At 43.7% G+C, this 21,030-nt stretch overlaps 1 protein-coding gene and 1 long non-coding RNA gene across 2 annotated transcripts; one reads left to right on the top strand and one right to left on the bottom strand.

Annotated features, from left to right (window-relative positions):
• Positions 1–192: 192 nt before the first annotated feature.
• pawr (PRKC, apoptosis, WT1, regulator) lies at positions 193–20,550 on the bottom strand. Its single transcript, XM_086022716.1, has 7 exons — positions 20,358–20,550; positions 19,708–20,183; positions 6,048–6,179; positions 3,586–3,614; positions 2,382–2,481; positions 1,707–1,811; positions 193–797 (listed from the first exon to the last, which is right to left on the bottom strand). The coding sequence occupies exons 2-7, from the start codon at positions 20,083–20,085 to the stop codon at positions 711–713; spliced, it is 831 nt and encodes a 276-aa protein (XP_085878842.1). The 5' UTR covers positions 20,086–20,183; positions 20,358–20,550; the 3' UTR covers positions 193–710.
• LOC147126844 (uncharacterized) lies at positions 5,533–6,506 on the top strand. Its single transcript, XR_015084797.1, has 3 exons — positions 5,533–5,881; positions 6,036–6,253; positions 6,345–6,506. It is a non-coding gene; the product is annotated as an uncharacterized LOC147126844 (long non-coding RNA).
• Positions 20,551–21,030: the final 480 nt, after the last annotated feature.

Raw genomic sequence — 21,030 nt, 5'->3', positions numbered from 1 at the left:
AGCGATTTGATGGTGGCGGTTTCGCATACGAGGTCCAAATCAGATGATTGGCAGGTGAATTCTTGTCACTTCTGTGTGTGTGTGTGTGTGTGTGTGTTGCCGCACCCCCCACCGCCCGCCGCCTCGCATTAGCGAGCGAGCGGCGCGCTATCATCACATCCAATTAGCCGTAATGAACACAAGCGAGGCGACTGAGGGGAGATAATCAAAGTTTTATTAAACGACTGCATCTTCTGTACACGTATATGCATAATGCAACACTCAACACCCTTCTTACGTGTCTTTTAAAAGCTTAAAAAAAACATTCTTTTTTTTTTTTTTTTTTTTTTTTAAAAAAAGGTTCCGAAGACAAAGAAGAAGTGCAGAGCTTGTTCCCTTTGACGATGTGTTCAAAGCCCTTCCATTCATTTGGGACACAAAGAGGCTCGTAAACCAAAGACACAAACCGTCAATTCAAATGCCCTGAAATTGTTGATGATTGACCAGCTCTGTTTTTTTCCAACACTGAATTGTGCAAAGCGTAAAAAGTGATATGATTGATGCACCGAGGCATAGCGGACCGGTCATTAAAAAGCAGCTACATGTGGAAATCGTTTTTTTTTTGTTTTTTTTTAAAGCACAATACATTCATGTCCATCTAAGTGGTCCTTATATACAAAAACCTTTACATTAAATATGCATCCGTTGTTGGCGGTGGGCTGAAGCGTCTTCTACCTGGTCAGCTGACCCACAACTTTCAGCAGAGTTTTGTTCTCCTGCTTCAGCTGCTCGTTCTCGTCTTCAATGTCGTCCAGGTCCTGCCGGGGCAACACAGTCGCGTTTCCAACAGCCCGTTTAGGCAGCAAATCAAAGCAGTGGGGCATGAGACAACTGTGCCCTCTGTTGGCAACATTTCATTCTTAATCACTGTCATCATGCCACACCCTGTAGACAAGCCCACACGATTTCAATTCCCCTTGCAGCCCGTTTAGGCAGTCACCTACAGCAGCCAGGTGTGCCCTCTGATGCTAACGGTTAATTATTGAAAACGGCAAACCCTAGTAGACATGCCCACGCTATTTCAAAAGCCCGTTTCGGCAGTCAACATTTATTGGGCCCGAGCAAGCTGGTGAAAATCCGTTATTGATCATTTTAAACTGTAGTAGACATGGCCACGCTATGTCAGTTCCTCCTGCAGCCTGTTTAGACAGCCACCTACCATAGTAGTAGCCTCAGCTAACTGCACGTTCTGTTGGTAATGATCAATTGATAATGTTCATCCCGAGTCGGCTCACCCAACTATTTCAATTCATCCTGAAGCCCGTTTAGGCAGCCCGCAACTGTCATCGGGGCGGACCCAACTGCGCTTTCCGCTGCTAACGATCAATTATAGCTGATTCCGATCTGTGGAAGACTCGCCCACACGTTTTTTGAGTCTCCCTGTAGCCCATTCAGGCAGTCACCTTCAGTAGTAGCCTGAGCTAGCGATGCCCTCTGATGCTAACGATCAATTATTGATAATGTCCATCCATGTTGGACACGACTGCTCAATTGTATTTTCACCTGCAGCCCGTTTAGGCAGTCACCTGTGGTAGTGGGCCTGAGCCAGCTGTGCCTTCTGTTGGTAACGATTAATAAAAAAAAAAAAAAATTGACGGATGATGCCAATCCCTGGTAGACGACCCCACACTACCGCAGCCCGTTTAGGCAGTGAATGCAATGCTCACCCGGTAGAGCAGGTCCATCTCCTCTTTGAGTTTGTCAATGAGCTCGTCTTTGTCCTGCTGGGCCTTCAGCAGCCGGCCCTTCTCCTGCCGCTCGTGGGCCAGCTCCTGGAAAAGACAGCTTTGCTCATTTTGCAATCAAAACTGCAATTTGTCCTCCCCATTGCAGATGAGTGATAATCTGTTTCCATGGTAACAAGAACAAAAGCACGATATAGATTTGGATACATGAAAGGATCTTTTGGCTTTGAAGTGTGGATGCGGGTTCAATGGGCCACTCGTCTGGACAAGTGCGCCCCGACTCGGGCCGGGGCCTTCATCAAAAGACACTCGGACCATCAAGGGAATTTCATCATCATCATCATCATCATCGGACCCCAGGCAAGGAGTAAGTTTTATTTTCAATTTATTTTACTCTTTCATTTTTTTAGCACCATGATCAACATACAGTATTTCTATTATTTATGTCAAAATTCACCTTGAAAAATTATTGGGCACCTATTGGAATTTGGGGGGATTCTAAAATTTAACCCCAGAAAATGACCGTGCTATATTACGAAAAACATTAGAATCACAACATTATTACGAGCGTCCCCCCCTGAGGGGAAAAGATGAAAGGATAACAACAACATTATCATATATTATGAATGTTTTGGGCGTTTTTTTTGGGTGGTGTACCTGCTCCAGCTCCTCAAGCCTCTTCTCCAGACTTCCAGGCGTGGCGTCTCTGAGGTGACGGTTGTGGCGATGCCGACTCTCCTCGTCCATGCTGCTGCAGCTGCGCCGCACGTACGCAGACACACACACAATACGATGAGCACACCTGCTGCTTGAAAGCCATTCCTTTCATGAAAGGCGTGAATCACAAAGTGGTGAAAGGAACAGGTGGGGGGGCGTGTTCAATGAGGCGAGCGTTATCGCCTTTGTCGAAGAGCTTTGTGCCCAAGCGGCGCTTTTGCATATCAGGGCGGCGGAGCGTGCGTCACCGTTTACGCGGCCGCGGCGGAAAAGCAAACTGGCCAGGGGCAGGAGGTTCATTTTATGACTGGCTTTGTTTGAACGAACATCCAGAGATTGAGTGGGGTTGCCTGAAAAGTCAACAAAATGCTGCTTTTGACATGCTGAAAACAAAAACGATTATTACAGCGACTGAAACTGGATGTATTTATACGGTAAAAGCATACAATAACGACATCAAAGAGAATGCCACATTTTTGCCTCATTCGCTGGACGTTGTGCTGCTTTTTCCGGTGTGCCCGCCTTGGCCACCAGGGGGCAGTATAATCCAGCCACAACAGATTCACATGAGGTTACTCCTCTGGAAGCCACAGTAATAGCAGCCATTCTTTGCAGAGGATAAAGAATACATCTCTGGGGAATGGTTATATTCTCGGTCTACATATGGACAACAGCGAGACACTGACGCTATTCCTTCGCCCGTCTATGTCTTTTTGTATTGTTAGCAATAAGCGAAACGTATATAATTATTATCTATTTATTCACATAGTTTGACTATTTGCTATTGCGACACACCACCTGATGTTGTAAATACGCCCGTGGATATTTTGGGATTGTTGATTTCTTTGCTCTTTCGATTCTCGCGTGCCGCTACTGTCCACTTTGCCGCTGTCACTTCATCAAATGTCAAAGCAATCTGGACTCCAGTGAACTGGCGCATTTGTCTGACCCGAACCTTTCCAAGCACATCAATTGCTCCCGGCGCTCCCTGCTAGAGGGTTGGGGGGGTGCACAGGGGGGTCCAGATGGCGCCGTGTCAACTGACGCCAAAGCGGCCATCGGGTGAAAAATCAACGGAGAGGAAAAGGATTCAAAGGTGGAAAAGAAAAAATTGCATCAGGACCTTGCGTTTATATATTCTTACCTCTTGGTGCGGCTATTCACAGATCTTCCCTGAAATCAAAACAAAAGGAAAACAAATTGAGTCGAGTGCAAAAGCAGGTTTCGTCCGACTGGTTAGTTTGCAACACTTTCTCACTAGCATCATCTTTTATCAGGATGCACATTGAGAAGAAGTCAGTAGCTGACGGATCCACAAGCTTTGTTGCGTTTAATACGACAGCCTGGAGCGGAGGAAAAGCAATCGAGGTGGTGTTTATCTTTGTCCTTCTATTACATTTCCATCCAGGAGTTGTTTGGATTTATCCGCTAAGAAAGCAGCACTCGCCCCGAGAAAGCAGGAGTCTCCTCTCTTTGGGGGGGGGCCCGAAATTGGATTGAAACGTCTTTAGATTGGATCCAACACATCGGTCAGAAGAAGGGAAATGAGCCCGACTTTTGTGACAAATTTGTTTGTTTGTTCAAAATAAAAAAAATAAAAAAAAGATGTGAGTCCTCCGAGGTCTGGCTTGACTGAACCTTAAATAAGTGAGCAGAGTAAGCAATCAGTCTACAAGAAACAAATAGAACATTGAGCTATTTGCTCCATGGAGATGAGAATTTTGTGTTCTTCTCACAAGTTAGCCACCGATGCTAAACTGGCTCATCATGACCTGGCCTGGTGGATTACTGGACATCAGTGCACCACACACTTTATCATTCTTGTAGTGACAGCTTCAATAACGGCCGTCTCTGGTGCGCCGCCTGACAATAACAAAAAAAAAAAAAAAAGCAGAGACAAATCTCGGCGCTAGCTCAAACTGGCACAGATGACTTCTTGATGTGCCTCCGTGCGCACCGGGCGCACCGGCGAGGCCGTTCGGCTTCCCGGCGCCACGCCTCCGATGCACTCGAGCGTCGCGCCAAGCAGCATTTATGGAGATCGATGAAGCGTTTTCTCGCGGGCGGTTAAATATGAGCTTCTCTCGCAGTCGTCCCCACGTCCAAACGGGCCCACGCGGGGCCTCTGTCACTAAACACCATGACGGGAAATGTCCAATAAATTCGTGAGAAGGCGTTTATCCGTTCAAATCTGATGTTTGGGTGGCTGCCGCGGCACTTTGGGCTTGTACTGACCTTTCAATGGCTTTCCCACTGTTAAAACAAATCAAGAAGGTGACATTTCTGCTCGACAACAAAACATTTAGCTTCTTTTTAACTGTGTGCCGAACAGAGAGAATATATTCAAGCAACTTTGTTGATAACATGATTTTGATAGATTCTTTATCTGCTTGTGACGGGAAAACAAATACAGCCATCACTTCTGCTTCAAATCAAGTCATTCCTCGCTTGCCACGATTTAAAGTAAAGTTTGACCGAATGATGATGCACGGGGACGCCGCGTAACACAGTGCAGCGTCTGCTTGGTCACATCTGCTCCGTGTTAGGGCTTTTCGTGACTACAATAGCCAAGCTGACAGGCTCGCGATGCCTCAAGATGGTCGAGCAAACAGCAGAGATCCATCACCGAGTAAATATTTGATACTTTTGACAGCTCCTTTCAAGTATCCACAAAGAAATGCAGTTTCTGGTTTCAAGCCTTACAAATCAAGCAAACTGTAACAGTTCTTGGCACCACCACAAACCACAATGTGCCCTTCTCGAATGTAAAAAAAAATGCACTTGTATTGTCTGAAAAATACTCTACTTTTGGCTGAAAATGTTAACAAGGCTGCTTCTTAGTATCAATGCCAAGTTAAAAAGACTAAAACATGCTTTTAAACAAGAGTTAGCCAGTTTTAGAGGCATAATGTCACACCTTATCAAAGCAAAGCTAATGACACTTGCTACGGGCTTTTGAACGAGTGCTAGTAAATATAGTCGGTGGTGGGCCAGCTTTAGAGATACAATATCAAAGCTATGCTAGCAAGACTAGCTACATGTTTTTCAATGACTGTGATAGTCTAATGAGAGCTGGCTAGCTTCATTGAAACACTGTTGCTCCTTAAGCTAAGCTAACAGGCTAACTTTTTAAGGATTGTAATAAACAGAGTTAGCCAGTTTTAGAGGAACAATGTCACACCTTCATATGAAAGCAAAGCTAATGACACTTGCTACGGGCTTTTGAACGAGTGCTAGTAAATATAGCCGGTAGTGGGCCAGCTTTAGAGTTAAAATATCAAAGCGATGCTAACAAGACTAGCTACCTGTTTTTTAATGACTGTGATAGTCTAATGAGAGCTGGCAAGCTTCATAGAAACAATGTTGCTAATTACTCTGCAAACTAAGCTAACAGGCTAACTTTTTAAGGATTGTAATAAACAGAGTTAACCAGCTTCACCGTAAGTATGTTGCTCCTTACTATCAAGTCCTACTAAGCTAACAATAATATGGCGTTGTGATTGACTTGCTGTCCACGTTGTTGTGCGTGATCTGTGTTTATGTCACTTAAAAACAAACTTCTGCCTAAAATGCCATTTTCACCGAACTTGTCAGGCTCCCTCTTACCGGAACAAGTCCAGTGGCCGGGTCCGCCGTCATGGCCTCGTTCTGAAAGGTGTTGGCCAGGACCAGCTGCTCCTCCTCCTCTTCCCGCCCGTCTTTTTCCGCGCCGTCGTCATCATCAAGTTCATCCAAGCTCTGATGGAATATAGAAGAAGAATGAGGAGGGCGAAGAAAACAGGAGCGATGATGAGAAATCGGCCCAGCAAAGCGTAAGTGGGTCGCTCGACACGGGTGCGATGAGAGCGCAGATCGTTGGCGGGCCGAGATAACCTCCGACTCTACACTTCTAATCCTCTTAAGGCAGGAGAAAGGAGGAGCAACAGGATCTTCGAACACTTTTGAAACATTTCATCTCTTCGAATAGCAGGAGACAGATGTTGGTGAACATGACTTTATATCAGTTTGGTGATTAACAGGAATTGTGGAATGTCATCCGATGGTCCTGGGACGCTCCATACAACACAAAAGTAAAACAGTTCTCAGAATCTAGTACTCTGAAGACGTTTTTTTAACTTTTTTTTTTTTTTAATGTTGTATCCTTTCAAGATTGTGGATGTTCCAAATTCAAACAAATAATTCCGGTTTCACGCTGCAGGCGGGACAAAAGATGCCCACTCACTCAACAGCTGGCTAAAAATAGCATCTCGGGAATGAAGTCATTTGTGAGGCCTTTCCTGCCAAATGCTTTATCACTTTTCCTTGGGGAGGTCTCCAAGCTCCTTCTCGCTCTCACAGCCTCTGAACTTCACTTCTTCTTCTCTGGACGTAACTTGAACCTCTTGGTGTCAGACCACTAAGCGGCCGATTTGCATTGCAATCAGGAGTCTCAAAGTTGACTTTGGATGCAGTGGCGACTCCAAAACAGCTCGTAACCATATAAGGGATTTTTTTTCCACCGATGATGTCATTAAGTGTGGTTCTTAACGCAAAGCCAAAGAACAAGGATGATTGAGTTGAGTTGAAAATTGAGTGGGCAACCAGGGAACGGATGGGCCCAGAATACAGATGGAAGACTTTAACTAGGACACGGACTGACTTGAGTGGGCGCTAGATCAAATCCAGAGCCCTCACTGCTTCCTGTTTACAAGAAGAGTCAGGGAATCAAGGCCTCACCAGAGTGTTTACTTAAGCATAAAAAGCATCCTGGATGGATCCTCGTGCATGTCACCCTTTGTTTTTTTTTTGAGGGAGGCAAACAAAGTAAGTGCTAATAAACCACGTATTGGTTCGTCCAAAAAGAAATGCGTACGGTGGCGACTTACGAATGCCCCAGCTATCCCAAAATAAGGCGACTTGTTATTAACAATGCTAGCAATCATATACTTATGAATGCTTGCTACAGTAGCTAGCTTGCTAGCGTCATAGCTCAATGTGGCTCTCTCCAAAGTTTGTCAATTAACAGAATTTTGTTATCCCCACAGTAGCTAGCTTGCAAACGTCATAGCTCAATGTTGCTCTCTCCAAAGTTTGTCAACAGAATTTTGTTATCCCGAGCTAAAAACACACAAAAAAAGCATTTCACAATCTCGCAAAAATGCACCGACTTGATGATGTAGTTGTACTGACACTGAAATGCGACAACATGGGGATGTTTGTCAGTGTGTCAAGTGTGGTTTAATCACAGAGTGTTACAAGTGGTCTGGACTAGAACCAACACGCGCATGCAACTATTTTAAGACTTGACACCAAAGCAGTTATCATGTATTACCACATCTGCTTCCAATAAGTCCAATCCTGGTGTTACGTAAGCGTCTCTATTTTGTTTTGGACCACGAATATCCTCCAGGAATAATCTGCCTGGCTGTTAATTTATCAGCAACCAGTTGGAATGTTAGCGTTTGATCAGTTCCGGATGTGACCCTGCGGCAGTTGGTGGAATTCAGGGAAAGGTAAAGTGGATCCACAGTGTTCACCTCCTTGTCTGTAGATATAATTTATGAGGATGGTTTTCACATCTTTGTTTTCTGACCACAGACCAGACCAGATATGGAACTGAGAGTGTGGCACAGAGGCCTGTCGGGTTGAAAGGAAGCGGTCCTGTGTTTTGTCTAACCTCCAATCTTATTTTCACGTCTTCCTTCCTGTTCCCAAGTTTTTTTGTGTTTTTTTTTTTTTTTTCCCCCCCCTACACACAGCTCGAAGCCGTCAGCCGTGGAGGCAAACGGTTATTCTCAAACATTTTGACTGGATGAGTAGTCGCTGAACCGGTTTGCTTTCTGGGCGAGGGAGGATTTGAAGAGCCGCCGAATGTCACGCAAAGAAACAAGATGATGAAGTGCCAGGAGACAAAAGTGGCAATATCTCGCGGCTCACCTCGTCTTTCCGGTGCTCTCATGCAAGGCTTTTATCTCGCACAATATTCGAGCGCTTCGGGCCGACTTCATTCACTGCAAACACCACACAAAGTGTCTTCCTATTAACGACAACAACAACTGAGGACTACACCAGGGCAGGAAAGCGTGTAATCTGCTCTTTTCTAACACACAACACACTCGTGTTGTCTATTATACCCGTACGACAAAAGAATTGCGATAGTATGTATTTTTAGTACTTGAAAGTACTTATTAGTATCTGTGAATGTAGGCATTTCTCCCAAAAAAGTGGCTAAATGTTAGTGGGTGTACTAGCAACTTCTATCAATGTATTATTAGACTGAAGCTAGTCAAGCTAACCGCTATTCTTGTTCTTCTTAATTTTGTACTCTTGAACTCAAGCAACACATATGAAGACTTTGTGGCGTTGTCGGGCAGACATGTCGCTGCTAAACAAAGCGTTATAGTTCTAAACAGAGCGTTATATAATGTGAAATCGTACGGTTTGTTGAAGAGAAACGTGCGCTAACTGCTCACAATATCCAGACCCAAATCTACTCCTTACCTCAATTCTGACCTCAATCCCCAAACCGCCTTACCCAAACTCCATACCCCAACCCCTAAACTAGTCTTAAAGCTAACTTTCTAAGTAAATAATTCCCATCGCTAACCTTAACCCCTTCCTAATGCTAACTTCTAACCTTAAGAGACGGTCTCCAGTGGCCTTGGAATGTCTGTCCTAGTGTGTTTGTGTCGCCGCACATAGATGTCAAACATGTTTAACATCTGGTGTCACTGACCGTCCTTCCCTTTGGCCCCAAACATTACAAAACCTTGCAGTCGTACCTTGAGCGAGTGCGCTAAGAGCATTTCGGCGGCGGCCCCTCGAGTAGAAAAGGCCAGGATAATGAGCATAATCGACCAAACGGACATTTATCCACGAAAGCGATTCGATTACCAAAAAGCTACAAACAAAAGCACGAGCCGCTGCCTCGATTGTGGTCAAAAAGATGAATCACCTCTGGATGATTTTGAGCTTTTCTGTAGCAAAGCGCAGAGCGACCCTCCCGCCGAGAGGCTTCCGCTTCTTCCTGCGCTTTGCTATCGTCACGACGCGACTGTGCCGGATAATAAAGACACCTGCCGAGTGACTGATTACGGGCATCGGGAAGACAGCTGTCGAGAAAGCAAAAAGGGGCTCGGGCGGTTTGGAAAGCAGCAGTAGCGGCCCGAGGGCACCTGATGGCGCTGCTGAGCCGCCCTGTTTGTCAGCCATCAACAAGCATCACCAGCAACTTAAACGAAAGACCATTTGAAGGAGCATTTTACGGTCATTTATATTTCTGTAAATATTTGATGACATCTTTTCAAAATGTATACTAAATCAACACACAGCCACAGTCTAAACCGCTGGCAACAAAAGTGAGTACACCCCCATGTGACAATGTCCAAATTGGACCCAATTAGCCATTTTCCTTCCCTGGTGTCATGTGACTCATTAGTGTTACAAAGTCTCTTGTGTGAATGGGGAGCAGGCGTGTTGAATTTGGTGTTATCGCTCTCACGCGCTCTCATACTGGTGACTGGAAGTCAATATGGAACCGGATGGCAAAGAAATCTCAAAAGAATCCGCACTGTATTGTGCTAAAACACAATACGCGCTGTAGTAATCACGTGTTGGCCTTGAAATTTTTGCCTCGTGTGTCTTTTTAATTGCGCTTCACGAGCAGAGTTAAGGCGTAAGCAGTCCTGGCACCAATAAAAAAGGGAAACACCCAATGGCAGAAAAGCAAAGATCCTTTTCAAAGGCCACTGGACAACACAAGTGGAATTCTTCAGCCTAATTAAGGAGATAATATGTCTCATCCGGGCTAAAATAAATAAATAAATAAATAAATGAAAAAGTTCCATCCTTCCCGGCAGGTCGCTATTCAATTATTTGGGCGCTAGAATCATTGCCAATCGGATGATGATTTTTAAAAAAAAAACTAATTGAGCAGAGATTAGGTGGCCTTGTTGGAAATAAATTGCCTTCTTTTGTTAGCTCTGGATTATACTGATTATGGGATGCATGGCATACAGGAGATTGGTTCAAAATTTCCAGTAAAATAGTTCTCCCTCTAGTGGTATGTGAATGAATAACTGAACTAACTGTTCATATTGTTACAGTGGATTTATTTTTATTTTTTAATTCAGTATTGCACATTTGCATTTTAGACCTGTTGGTTTTGATACGTTTATTTCGGTACAATTTTTTATTCGCAAAAGGCGACGGTGGAACACCATGACATCACTCCCTCGCTCCCTCGTCACGTAATCAGAGAAAGTCATCCAGCACCTCATTCAACCTCAAACGGCGGGCGTGGACGCCGCGCAGCACCTGGAATGTTTAGCATAGCGCTGAGAGCTTGCACAAAGTAGGGCAGCAGAAACATGTCGTGGCGAGCGAACATACAGCAAAACCGCCGAAGCTGCCCGACCGGTCGGTTGTGCCGCCTAAAGGCCTGACTACGACATTATACACAAACTGTCCTCCGTTGCTTCTGATTGGACACATTCTGACATATCTGCTGTGTTATTAATACGTGCAGTATGCCAAATCCCGCAAAGGTTAAATATCAACACATTTCACACAAAAACAGACATCGAACACGAGCATAAAATCACACACCGTATGAATGAATGACGGCAATAAAATAGGTGATAAGAAACATTTTTTGAGGCTTTTGATGAGTAAACTAGCCCATTACAGCCGGCGAATGCATTTTCCACCCCCTCAAATACGTGAACCCCATTGGGAGGGAAAATATACGTTTTCAGCGTATGTGCCAGTGAACATATATCACCCGTATATGGAGTGAGAAGGAATAAGAGGCACAGTGGAGGGAAAGGTAATCCTTGGGTGAAGGAGGCCGACTTTCAATATGAGAGGAATTCCAATGAAGTGCCAGTTGATCCCGGCAGCGGGACCCTCATCAGCGGGATTTACTTTGGCCCGCACCGTCGGGAACGTTCCCACCGAAGGAGAAATGGACGAGGTGTGAGCAACGGGCATTAACGGTAAACCGCTAGCAACAAAAGTGAGTGCACCCCTAAGTGAAAATGTCAACAAGTTGCCACCGGATGGTGCCACAAAGCAAAATGTTTACATTTGGCTTAATGGGTTAATTTACAAAAGCCGAACTACGAATTTTGGGGGTGCTGCAAAATAAACAAATGATCACATCAAGGTGGAAATGAGGAAACACGGTGAGACAAACCGAGCACAGCTGTCACCAATGGCCTCCATCAACGGCTTCATTTCATTTCCTGTTTGTCTGCTACACTCCAGCGCTAACAAACAATTAGCTCACATTAGCCCAAATGTGAAATAAGCGCTTTGATTTGGTGCCCGGAAATTGAATAAGTGCTGGTTAACGCATCAATCCGCTGTGCCCGTTTCAAACAAACTGATTAGCCTCAGTGTCGCTGCTGCGTTTTAATAAAAAGGCGATTAACTGGAGGCCTGTGCGGGCCCAAAAAAAAAAAAAAAAAAAAAAAAAAAAGAAAAGAAGAAGCATCAAACGGCGTTCGATTCACTTTGGCTGTCCTGGAGACGCACCTTTGACCCCAAGCCGAGTCGATCATTCACAGCTGCTTCAACAAACGCGCCATCACGGAAACAAACATTCTATTCTATACACTCACTAAAAAAAAATGTTCGGAATGACCTGAAATCATATTTAAATCATATTCCTCAACTTGCGACTCCTAAACACTGACGTCATTTAAAATACAACATCACCCTTAAAAATAAATGGCTTGCAAAGATATGCTTAGGGAACAAATGTGTATTAGACGCGGGGATGCTGGCTGACCAATTAGTGTACTATTTTCCTATTAGCCATTTAATTTGCCTTTTGAGTCTGAGCTGTATAAAATACAGACACTCATACCTAATATTCTCAATTCCAAATCTCCCAAAAATGCCACCAAAGCACTCAATGTACTAATCGGTGTCAAGGAAGTATATTGAAGTGATACATCGCAACTGACAAGCTTTGCATGTCAAGGAGGAGCCAAATTTAGCCTGGGTTGTTAGTGGAAAGCCTTTTGCTGCACTACACTATGTATTTTACTTCTTATGTTTTATTTTTTTTATGCTACAAAATTGTCATTTTAACCACAAAAAGAAAGAATGCATGTATAAAAACAATCCCATTTACACCGCAAAATCCTGCAATATAATGAAAAAAAATAATAATTCAACGTCGTAGAAATTGATATGTACGATTAAAAATGTGTTGTACAGTAGAATTGCGCAACGTGAACTGCGATATGGCAAAGGACAACATAATTGACGTGTCAATTATTTGCGGTTGGGCTAGCTCCCTATCCCTTGCGAAAAAAAAACGGGGGAATTCCGACACAACTGTGGGTAATCTTACCCAAAATGAATGATTGAATTTCGGAAATTATTTTTTGCCAAAGTTGTCGGACGACGCGGTGCTTGTCCGCGGGCTCCTAACTCCCGACATTCCTTCAGCTTTCCCGAAAGAGGAAGGCAGGCGAGCGTAACGCTCCACTTCCTGTTTATGTTGTAAATGCCGACTCAGCGGCCTTCCCAAGAAACACAAGTGAAGGAATCTCGCCGGCTGGTGAACAGAACACTGTCAGCCTCTCCAGGTTACGCGAATGCAACTTGGGATGTACACGAGCTGGAATTCAATTTCCTTCTCCCCACATGTCTTCTGCGCCACGATGGGAATGTTGTGACTCAGCCGCTAATCCGTGCCAAAGTGTAGCAGGGAGAACAATAGGTCACATTCCCTCTCGAGCCGGCGCATTGGAGATCTCGTAAAACATGTTTGATGCACAGCTCACGAGCTGGAGGCAGGGTGAGGCTGCGAGCTCTCTGCGTAAATGCGTTTTTAAGACACGTCTAAGTCTGCAGTTTAAACATAAAAAAGAAAAAACGTCTGCACATGCCTGGCATAGCGCGGATTTATTCTCGCTTCCCCGCGGCTCGTCTTTGATGACTAGTTGGAAGCTCGTCGGCGGCCCGGCTTCCGTGTGAGAAAATGCTCACGTTTGTTTGGATGGCTAGGCCCGCAGCTTAGCGCGTTTCCTCCACGCGCTTTCCCTTTTCCGGTTTATTTTGGATTTCTTTTCCGCGGGCAAGTCACTGATTGACGGGCGGCGGAGTTTTCAGGCCCCATGAAGTGGAATTTTCCAAATCAACTTCTTCTGCGTAGCTCCACTTTTGCTGCAAGTGCGGTATGACGAAGCCAATCGTGCATGCTAACTACGCTAAAATGCTAAAAGGTCATGTGCACTTGGGGAACAAGAACAATCAACCAATTCATTGTTATTTTCAAACCTGATCAGATAAATTACGAGGAAGTTACGGAAAGTATTTGCTGCTTTCATTTCAGTTTAGGTCAGTAGCAATTCACTTGTGGCTCAAATCCGGCCAGCTACGTTTTGGATAAGTTAGGACAAAGTTAGCAATGTCGCTAATGTACACTTCTGGTTACTTTTTCTGGTCAGGTACAGTGAGTGAGAGTTCACTTTTGTCCCGAATACGGCTAAGTAAATTTCCTTTACAGGGAAAATTGTTTGGGAAATTTTATCAAATTGAGTTACGACAAAGTTCGGGATGTCAATAACGTACACTTACTGCTTCCGTGTACAGGTCAGGAAAGAGACAAATCATTTTTCTTTGATTCAGAAGACTACATTTTTTTTAATTTATCTTTTTTTCAAGTATTATCATACGTATTACGACAAACTTACGGATGTCGGTAACATATTCGGCTTACGTTTACGGGTCAGGTAAGCAACACATCATTTTGCCTCGACTACATTTTCTTGATTGATTACGGGGAAATAATAATGGAACGCCTTGTTAAAATTTTATTGGATCCATTACGACAAAGTTACGGACGTCAATAAAGTTACTGCTTACATTTACTGGTCACATATACGATGATTCACTTCTGGCGAAACTTCCTTGATTGACTATAATGAAAAATTAACAATCATTTTATTACTGTGTTTTTTCAATTTTATCCAATCAGTCGGTAGAGTTACTACTTACGTTAACTGTAATTATAGATAGTGTTCTAGGTTAGCTATAGAATGCAAAAAAATCCGGTTTTGTTTGGAACTGTCTTAAAGTGAGCAGCTGTACCGAGCTCACCTAAAATCGAATCAAGCCATCGGCGTGAAAGGATCGGAACCTAAAGAAGCAGCCCTGACGGTGTGACGGTCAACCGCGTTTGTTATTCATGAGAAAGCCAGCTCCGGAATAATAATTATACAGCGGACAGCTTCTTCAGAAGAAGTCGTTGACATCGCCTAACCCCCTCGGCTGCCTATCTGCCTGGACACGAATCACAAATAAAAGGTTGGGATTGAGAGAGCGAGCGAGGGAGCGAGAGTTTTGTTCTCTGTTATGGACATCCTTGGAAGAAGCCCAAGCACTCATCAAGCTGTGTGGGAGGAAGACAAAGCCGACGGAGAGAAGGAATGTGCACTCAGGCTGCAGCGGAAAGGCCAAAGCCCGGCTTAAGAAGACAATCCTTAATTGTAACCGCCGAGGCTGCTTTCAAAACAACATTTTTACACACTCATTGGAGGGAAAAAGACAAATGGCAGTAGTTCAAAGGTAATGTACGTAATGCATGCAACTAAAATCAGGTCCAATCCAATCGTGTAGTAATCGGTGTATTGTACCTTAATTGGATCGTATCGTATTGAATCGCCATTGGAGTGTATCATATCACAGACATACGTTGTGTTGCCAACATATCGCATCGTAATTGGTGTGCATCGTAACACCTCAGGGGAGCTTTAAAGTGAAGTATCAGATCCTGTAGCGTCGAAATTGGAGCCAATTATATTACATCGGAGTAGCTTTGTTGCGAATGTATCATATTCCATTGAAATCGGAGTGAATGGTTTGGTATATAACTTGGACTGCACTATCGCGCCGTAATGAATGGGAATCTTATCGCATCATAATGGGAGGGTATTGCATCAAAATGACACTGAATCGTTTTGTATCATATTGTCGTCACATTGTATCATATCGGAATTGTAATGAATCAGAATTGGAGTGAATCGTATTTTATCGGAGTAAGCTTTACCGAGGACATGAATTGCATTGGGAACATAATGAATTTTATCGTCATGTATTCTAATACAAGAGAATCATATTGCATTGGTGTTAGCTTTTTCAGAGAATCGTAACACATCGGAGTTTCTTTATCTGAAAACTATTACGTTATATCGGGAACTGAATTGCATTGAAATTGGAACAAATCGGCTTTGCGTGGGGACTGAAGTAAAACGTGTCGCAACGGAATAAATTGAAAAATCGGATCGAATTGTTTTACATCAACATTGAAGCAATTTGTGTCGCATCTGCGATGTAGAGACTTTTTTTCACATTTTAATCGAAACGAATTGCATCACGTCAGATTGGCTTCACCGTCGTAATTTCTGTGAATTTGATCTCATTATAATTGGAAACTAGCCATACTTGTAGAGTTCAATTTAAAGATAACACGGGAAAATGCAAGACTTACTTCTTGCAACATGTTTTAGCAGTAACGCGGGGGGTGGCGGTGGGGGGGCGGGGTCATGGGATGACAGCTGACGAAGAGCGCGCTTGACAAAGTGAACGCGGGCGTCCCGCCGCACCGAGCGCCGCCTGTCACATCGTCGTACGAGCGGATGATTACGACCCCCCCACCCCACCCCCGCTTCCAGTCGAGGGCTTTTTATCGGTTCTTTGAAGCATCACCAGGGGAAGCTTTGCATGCAAATGAGGCAGCCGGGCCGCCGGGCCAGATTAAGGGGAGCCGCCACCGCCGCCGCTGCCGCCGCCTCGCTCACTTCATGGCTAAATGACGCTCGGATGAGTCTTGTTCCTGCGCAGGTGGACGATCTAATCCGGTGCTGCCTTCCTCACGCTTGATGGCAGGCTATTTAAGAAAAGCGCAGTGCAAAGCGCCTCCACTAGAGGCATCATCACAACTACTGCAACTAAAAATGTTCTATTTCCTTTTTTCTGACAGGTTGTGTTCTGATTCTTTTTCTGTGTTCATAGAGGAATGTGTCGGACATTTTTGTTAGTAACTATAATATGACGGTGACGATGAGTGAATGTGCTGCATCGCAGGCAGCGACCCTCTTGGTCGTCGTGGTCGTTGTCTAAGTGTTGTTAGTCTGACTGACTGAACAGCAACAGAGCTTTTGTGTGTGCGCGTCACGCACACATCAGCTTACGTCATCGTGCAGCTCAAAGCAGCTTCACCCGACAGCCAGCCACACACAAAGGCACTCATGGGCTCCAAATTCTGTGTGTTCTTTTAAGTTTATATTTAAAAAAATATACATTATGCATGTTTTCTTTTTTTTTCAAGCTTCGGTTTGACTTGTAGGAATTTTGAAACTGATGCTGCAACTGGCTCTGTCTGAAAAAATAAGACTGTCTTAATTTAGAATTATTTATTACAAAAATAACTTTTGTTTTCTTTTTTCCCCACATTTTCAGCTTAATTGTCAACATTTTCAAACTGACGCTACATGCTAATTACCAATGTCCGACCAAATATACACAACTCCAAATTTGGTGGGGTTTTTTTTTTAAGAAATTAATTGAAATCAAATTTTATTGTGCACATATTATTTCAATTTCACCTTTATTGTAAAAATCTTGACACCAATGCTAATTGTCAACAGCCAACCAGATATGCACATCTCCACATTTTTTGCTTTTTAATTTTTTTCAAACCAAATAAAATTTTATTTTGTACAATATTTTTTTCAAATTTCATGTTAGATTTGACTAAGTTTGAAATAGCATAATCATCACAATCCACCTAAAACCACGCATCAGCAATAACTCAAGCGTGAAGACTCAATGCGTCAGAGATGTTTGTGCAGGAAGTTCAATAGAAGGAAAAAAAAAAAAAGTGTGGAATGTCAACATAATTCCACTTGCGACGTGCGAGCGGCTCCCGAAGGCCTCATGATTCCGAGCCGCCTGATTGGAGCTGACTGGCAAAACCAGGAATGTCCCAGAAGCCTTCCTACTTCCTTACCGCGTACCCCCCCCCAGCCAATTCCCCCCACCCCGGACACAATGTTCCCTGATAACCACACGCGGGCCAGGAAAAGAGCCGGATGAGGTCATCAATATGCAAATGGAGAGAAAAGAAGAAATAAAGCTCAGTCAAGTGAGACGACAAGACGGGAAGTGGATTTGGCGCCCGCCTTGTCGGGTCTGATCTATCGGCGTGCTCGTATTCTTCCTGTGCCTAATTTTGTGGATGTATGTTTTGAGCAATGTTAGCTACTAGTTTTAGCCACATGTTAACAAGGCGTTGACGGCAACACGCCCTTCCATGCGCTAATTAACACATTCTTGGGCCTCAGTTTGAATTCAAACAAGCCACACACGCAGTAAGGAAACTATTTATAAGCTTTTTTGGTTGTTGTTTTTTACAAGGTGAAGGCGGGTGTCATACACTATGTCAACTTTCAATTTCAGGTGTCATGATTACATAAGGCACATGATCAGGAGTCAACAGATAAGCAAGCGGGCCGGCTTGCCAGACTCAACAGATATTTTTCAACTCACATCGGCAACACGCAATTACGCAAGACTTTCTATGTTATTTGTTGTCGTGACATATGGCACACGTCAAAGATGGATTTGAAACGTGGATGATATTTTTTATTGACGTCGCAGATTTTTGGCCGGTGCACAAACTGTATGTTGTGTTTATTTATTATTTAATTTATTTTTGTGCTTGTTGTATTTTTTACAAATTTGATATTCTTTATTTGCAGTTTTTTCTGGCATGCCTTTATTTTATTTTTAAATTGAATTACTCTCTCTCTCTCTCAATTTTTTTATTGAAAATTTTCTTGGTTATTTATTTATTTTCTTATTTACAGTACGTAGTTTGTGATTTTGTACATGCTACTAGCATTACATTTACTTGCTATGTGTATATTAAATATTTTTAAAAATCTTTTTTAATGTAATTATCGTAGATTTTGTATTATTACTCTCCTATTTACTTTTGTAACATTCCTATATTCTTTTGTATATTCTTTGTATTTATTAATTAAATGTGTATTTACTTTTGTTTTTTTCTTAGCTATTTTGTGTAATTGCTTGTGATTGGCTAAAAACAAGGTCTGCAGTTAATGGCTACAGCGCCACCTGTTGCTTTGGCATACACTCGTCAAATAAGTGTCCTAATGACACCTTAATACTGGAATTGCTCTCTGATTCAGTTGGTGTGCAATGAGATGTTTTTTGGGGGGATGAAAGTAAGAGAAAAGTCTCCATGTAACGTATCCAAGGTGTCAACAAACTCTCACTTCCAGTTGATCCTCACTCTCTACCCCCCCCCCCCTTCTCCCTCCTTGCCAACATCTGCAGGCTGCTTTCATTCCTGAACAACGGCAGCAGATTAGAGCAGACACATGTATGGCAGGAATTTGAAGGGGGAAAACAACAGCTCCTCCTGGCCGCAATTATTTATGGAGCCACAACGCAAACGCTGGCGAGAAACACGTCTACCCTGGCTAGCGCATAAAAGAAAAAGTGAAATTAAACACCGAACCGTAACAATGCACCAGAAATGCTGTTGTAAGAAAACAATAATAAAATACATTTTTTTTGCATGAAAATGCAACTAATCAACTAGTTTTTAAAAAATGTTTTTGGTTCATTACAAATATTTTGAAAACAAATCTATAATTCATTATATATATATATATATATATATATATATATATATATTTTATGAATTTCTGTTTTCAATTACATCGGCATTTACTGTACATGTAAATATAATTTATTCATGTCTCAATTGATTGAAAATAAACATTTTAAAACATTTAAAAATATTTGCAGGGCGCTAATATATAGGTACATACTTCAATTCAACACTTAGGTTATTAATTTAAAACATTTATACATTTCACAAATATCTCAATATTAGTAGAAATATCTAATAAATCATAAACCTTTTAAAACATTGTTTTATAAAATACTTCAAATGGCTGTCAAAATGACAATAGAAGAGACCCAAAATTGCTCCCGAAATGGCATTTGGGGTTCCCAAACGGTGGGTGATCAAAATGGCTTCCTGAATGCCAAGTGAATTCCCCAAACTTAGGGGCCAGGACCCAAAATGGTTCCCAAATAAGTGATTTCCAAAGTGAGGGCAGGGGAGCCATTTCGGCTCTCCACCCTCAGTTTGGAAACATCAATTAGTTGTCAACAATAAGCGGGGGGGGGGGGGTGGTGACGTCATGGCGGTCAAAATGTCGGCTCAACTGACCTCATTGGACGGCATGCTGACTACACCTGTTGACCTCCTCTTCTCCCTCAGCTTCCTCTTCTCAATCTGCCCTTTGCCCTTCCTGGCACTGGGCCCGCTGCTCTTCTTCTCCTTGCTCTTGCCGGGCGACGGGCTCTCCCTGTCCCGCTCGCCAACGTCCGGCGTGTCGTCCTTCAGGTGGTCCGCCGACGCCGGATGCTGCGGTTCGTCGGGCGGGCGGCAGTTCCCCGAGGAACCGCCGCCTGCGCCGCTACTGCTGCCGGCCCCGGTGGCAGCAGCGATGTCGCCGAGCATTTTGGCTCTCATCTTCTCCCGCTTGGCCTTCCACTCCTCCAGGAAGTCAGTGGTGGCGCTCGACTTGAAGCCACCAGTTGCCATGCTAGCTTTTACTGGCTCGTTCTCGTCACTTTCAACACGTTTTGACAACTTTCTCCTCCCCTAAAGACGCCGCATTCCACGAGCCAGTTACCCGGGAGCTGGTGGCAGGCAGAAGGGGGAGGAAGATTCAAAAAAAGAAGAAAAAGACTGCTTTGAGGCGAGCATTGTTTGTGTTGTTAACGCATTAAAAAGTAGTGAAAGTGAACTCTGCAAACATTAAAACGACACAAAGTTTGGCAACATGTTGCGTTTGAGGCTCGGCGGATACTCACCTGCGTCAGGTCGTTGGCTTCCTCAAACTCAAACTCGCACACCGGAGCTTGCGACCAGGTGTGCCCGACGCCTGCTCGCCTGACTGCGGTGACTGGCGCTGTGTGAACCGCCGCAGCTCCCTCTGCCCTCCGGAGCGGCGGCCCAGTCCGGAAATGACCGAAGATTTCCGAGTAGAGCCGAAGTACTCTTGGGAAACAAATGCGCCAGACTCGCTCGTATATGATATTTATGACCTAATAAAGCGGTGAGAAAAATGACAATCATGTTTTTATATGAATGTGTGTAATAAATAACGTACTTGAATATTTGTTTAGTTTGTTTTACTTATGAACGTGCTTAGATTAGCTACATAATCCTGCATAAATGCAACGTGATGTGACGTCAACCATTCTGATCGATATTAAATAAAATGTAAGTGACAGGAATGTTTGAGTCATATGGACCGAGTTACAACAAAGGCAGCGCTCCCACGCTAGTCCGGCACCCAGCTAATCATTTTATTTCAATGACTCAGATTCTCAGAAATAATGCGTGTTTTTAACAATATGGTCCATCTGCAGCCACAAATGGGCGTTCCCGTCTTTTGACGGAAACGCCCCGTTCTGAGAACGGGAACGCCCCCTCATCTCAAGGGCGACGTCACTGGCAGGAAGACGCCTGTTCTCCAGAATT

The sequence above is a fragment of the Filicampus tigris genome, chromosome 22 (assembly GCF_054856515.1).
Source record: "Filicampus tigris isolate MCC_2025a chromosome 22, RoL_Ftig_1.0, whole genome shotgun sequence".
In the NCBI taxonomy this organism is placed as follows: Eukaryota; Metazoa; Chordata; class Actinopteri; order Syngnathiformes; family Syngnathidae; genus Filicampus; species Filicampus tigris.
Note: the sequence above shows the minus strand (reverse complement) of the source record. Positions and strands in the feature narration are given on the sequence as shown.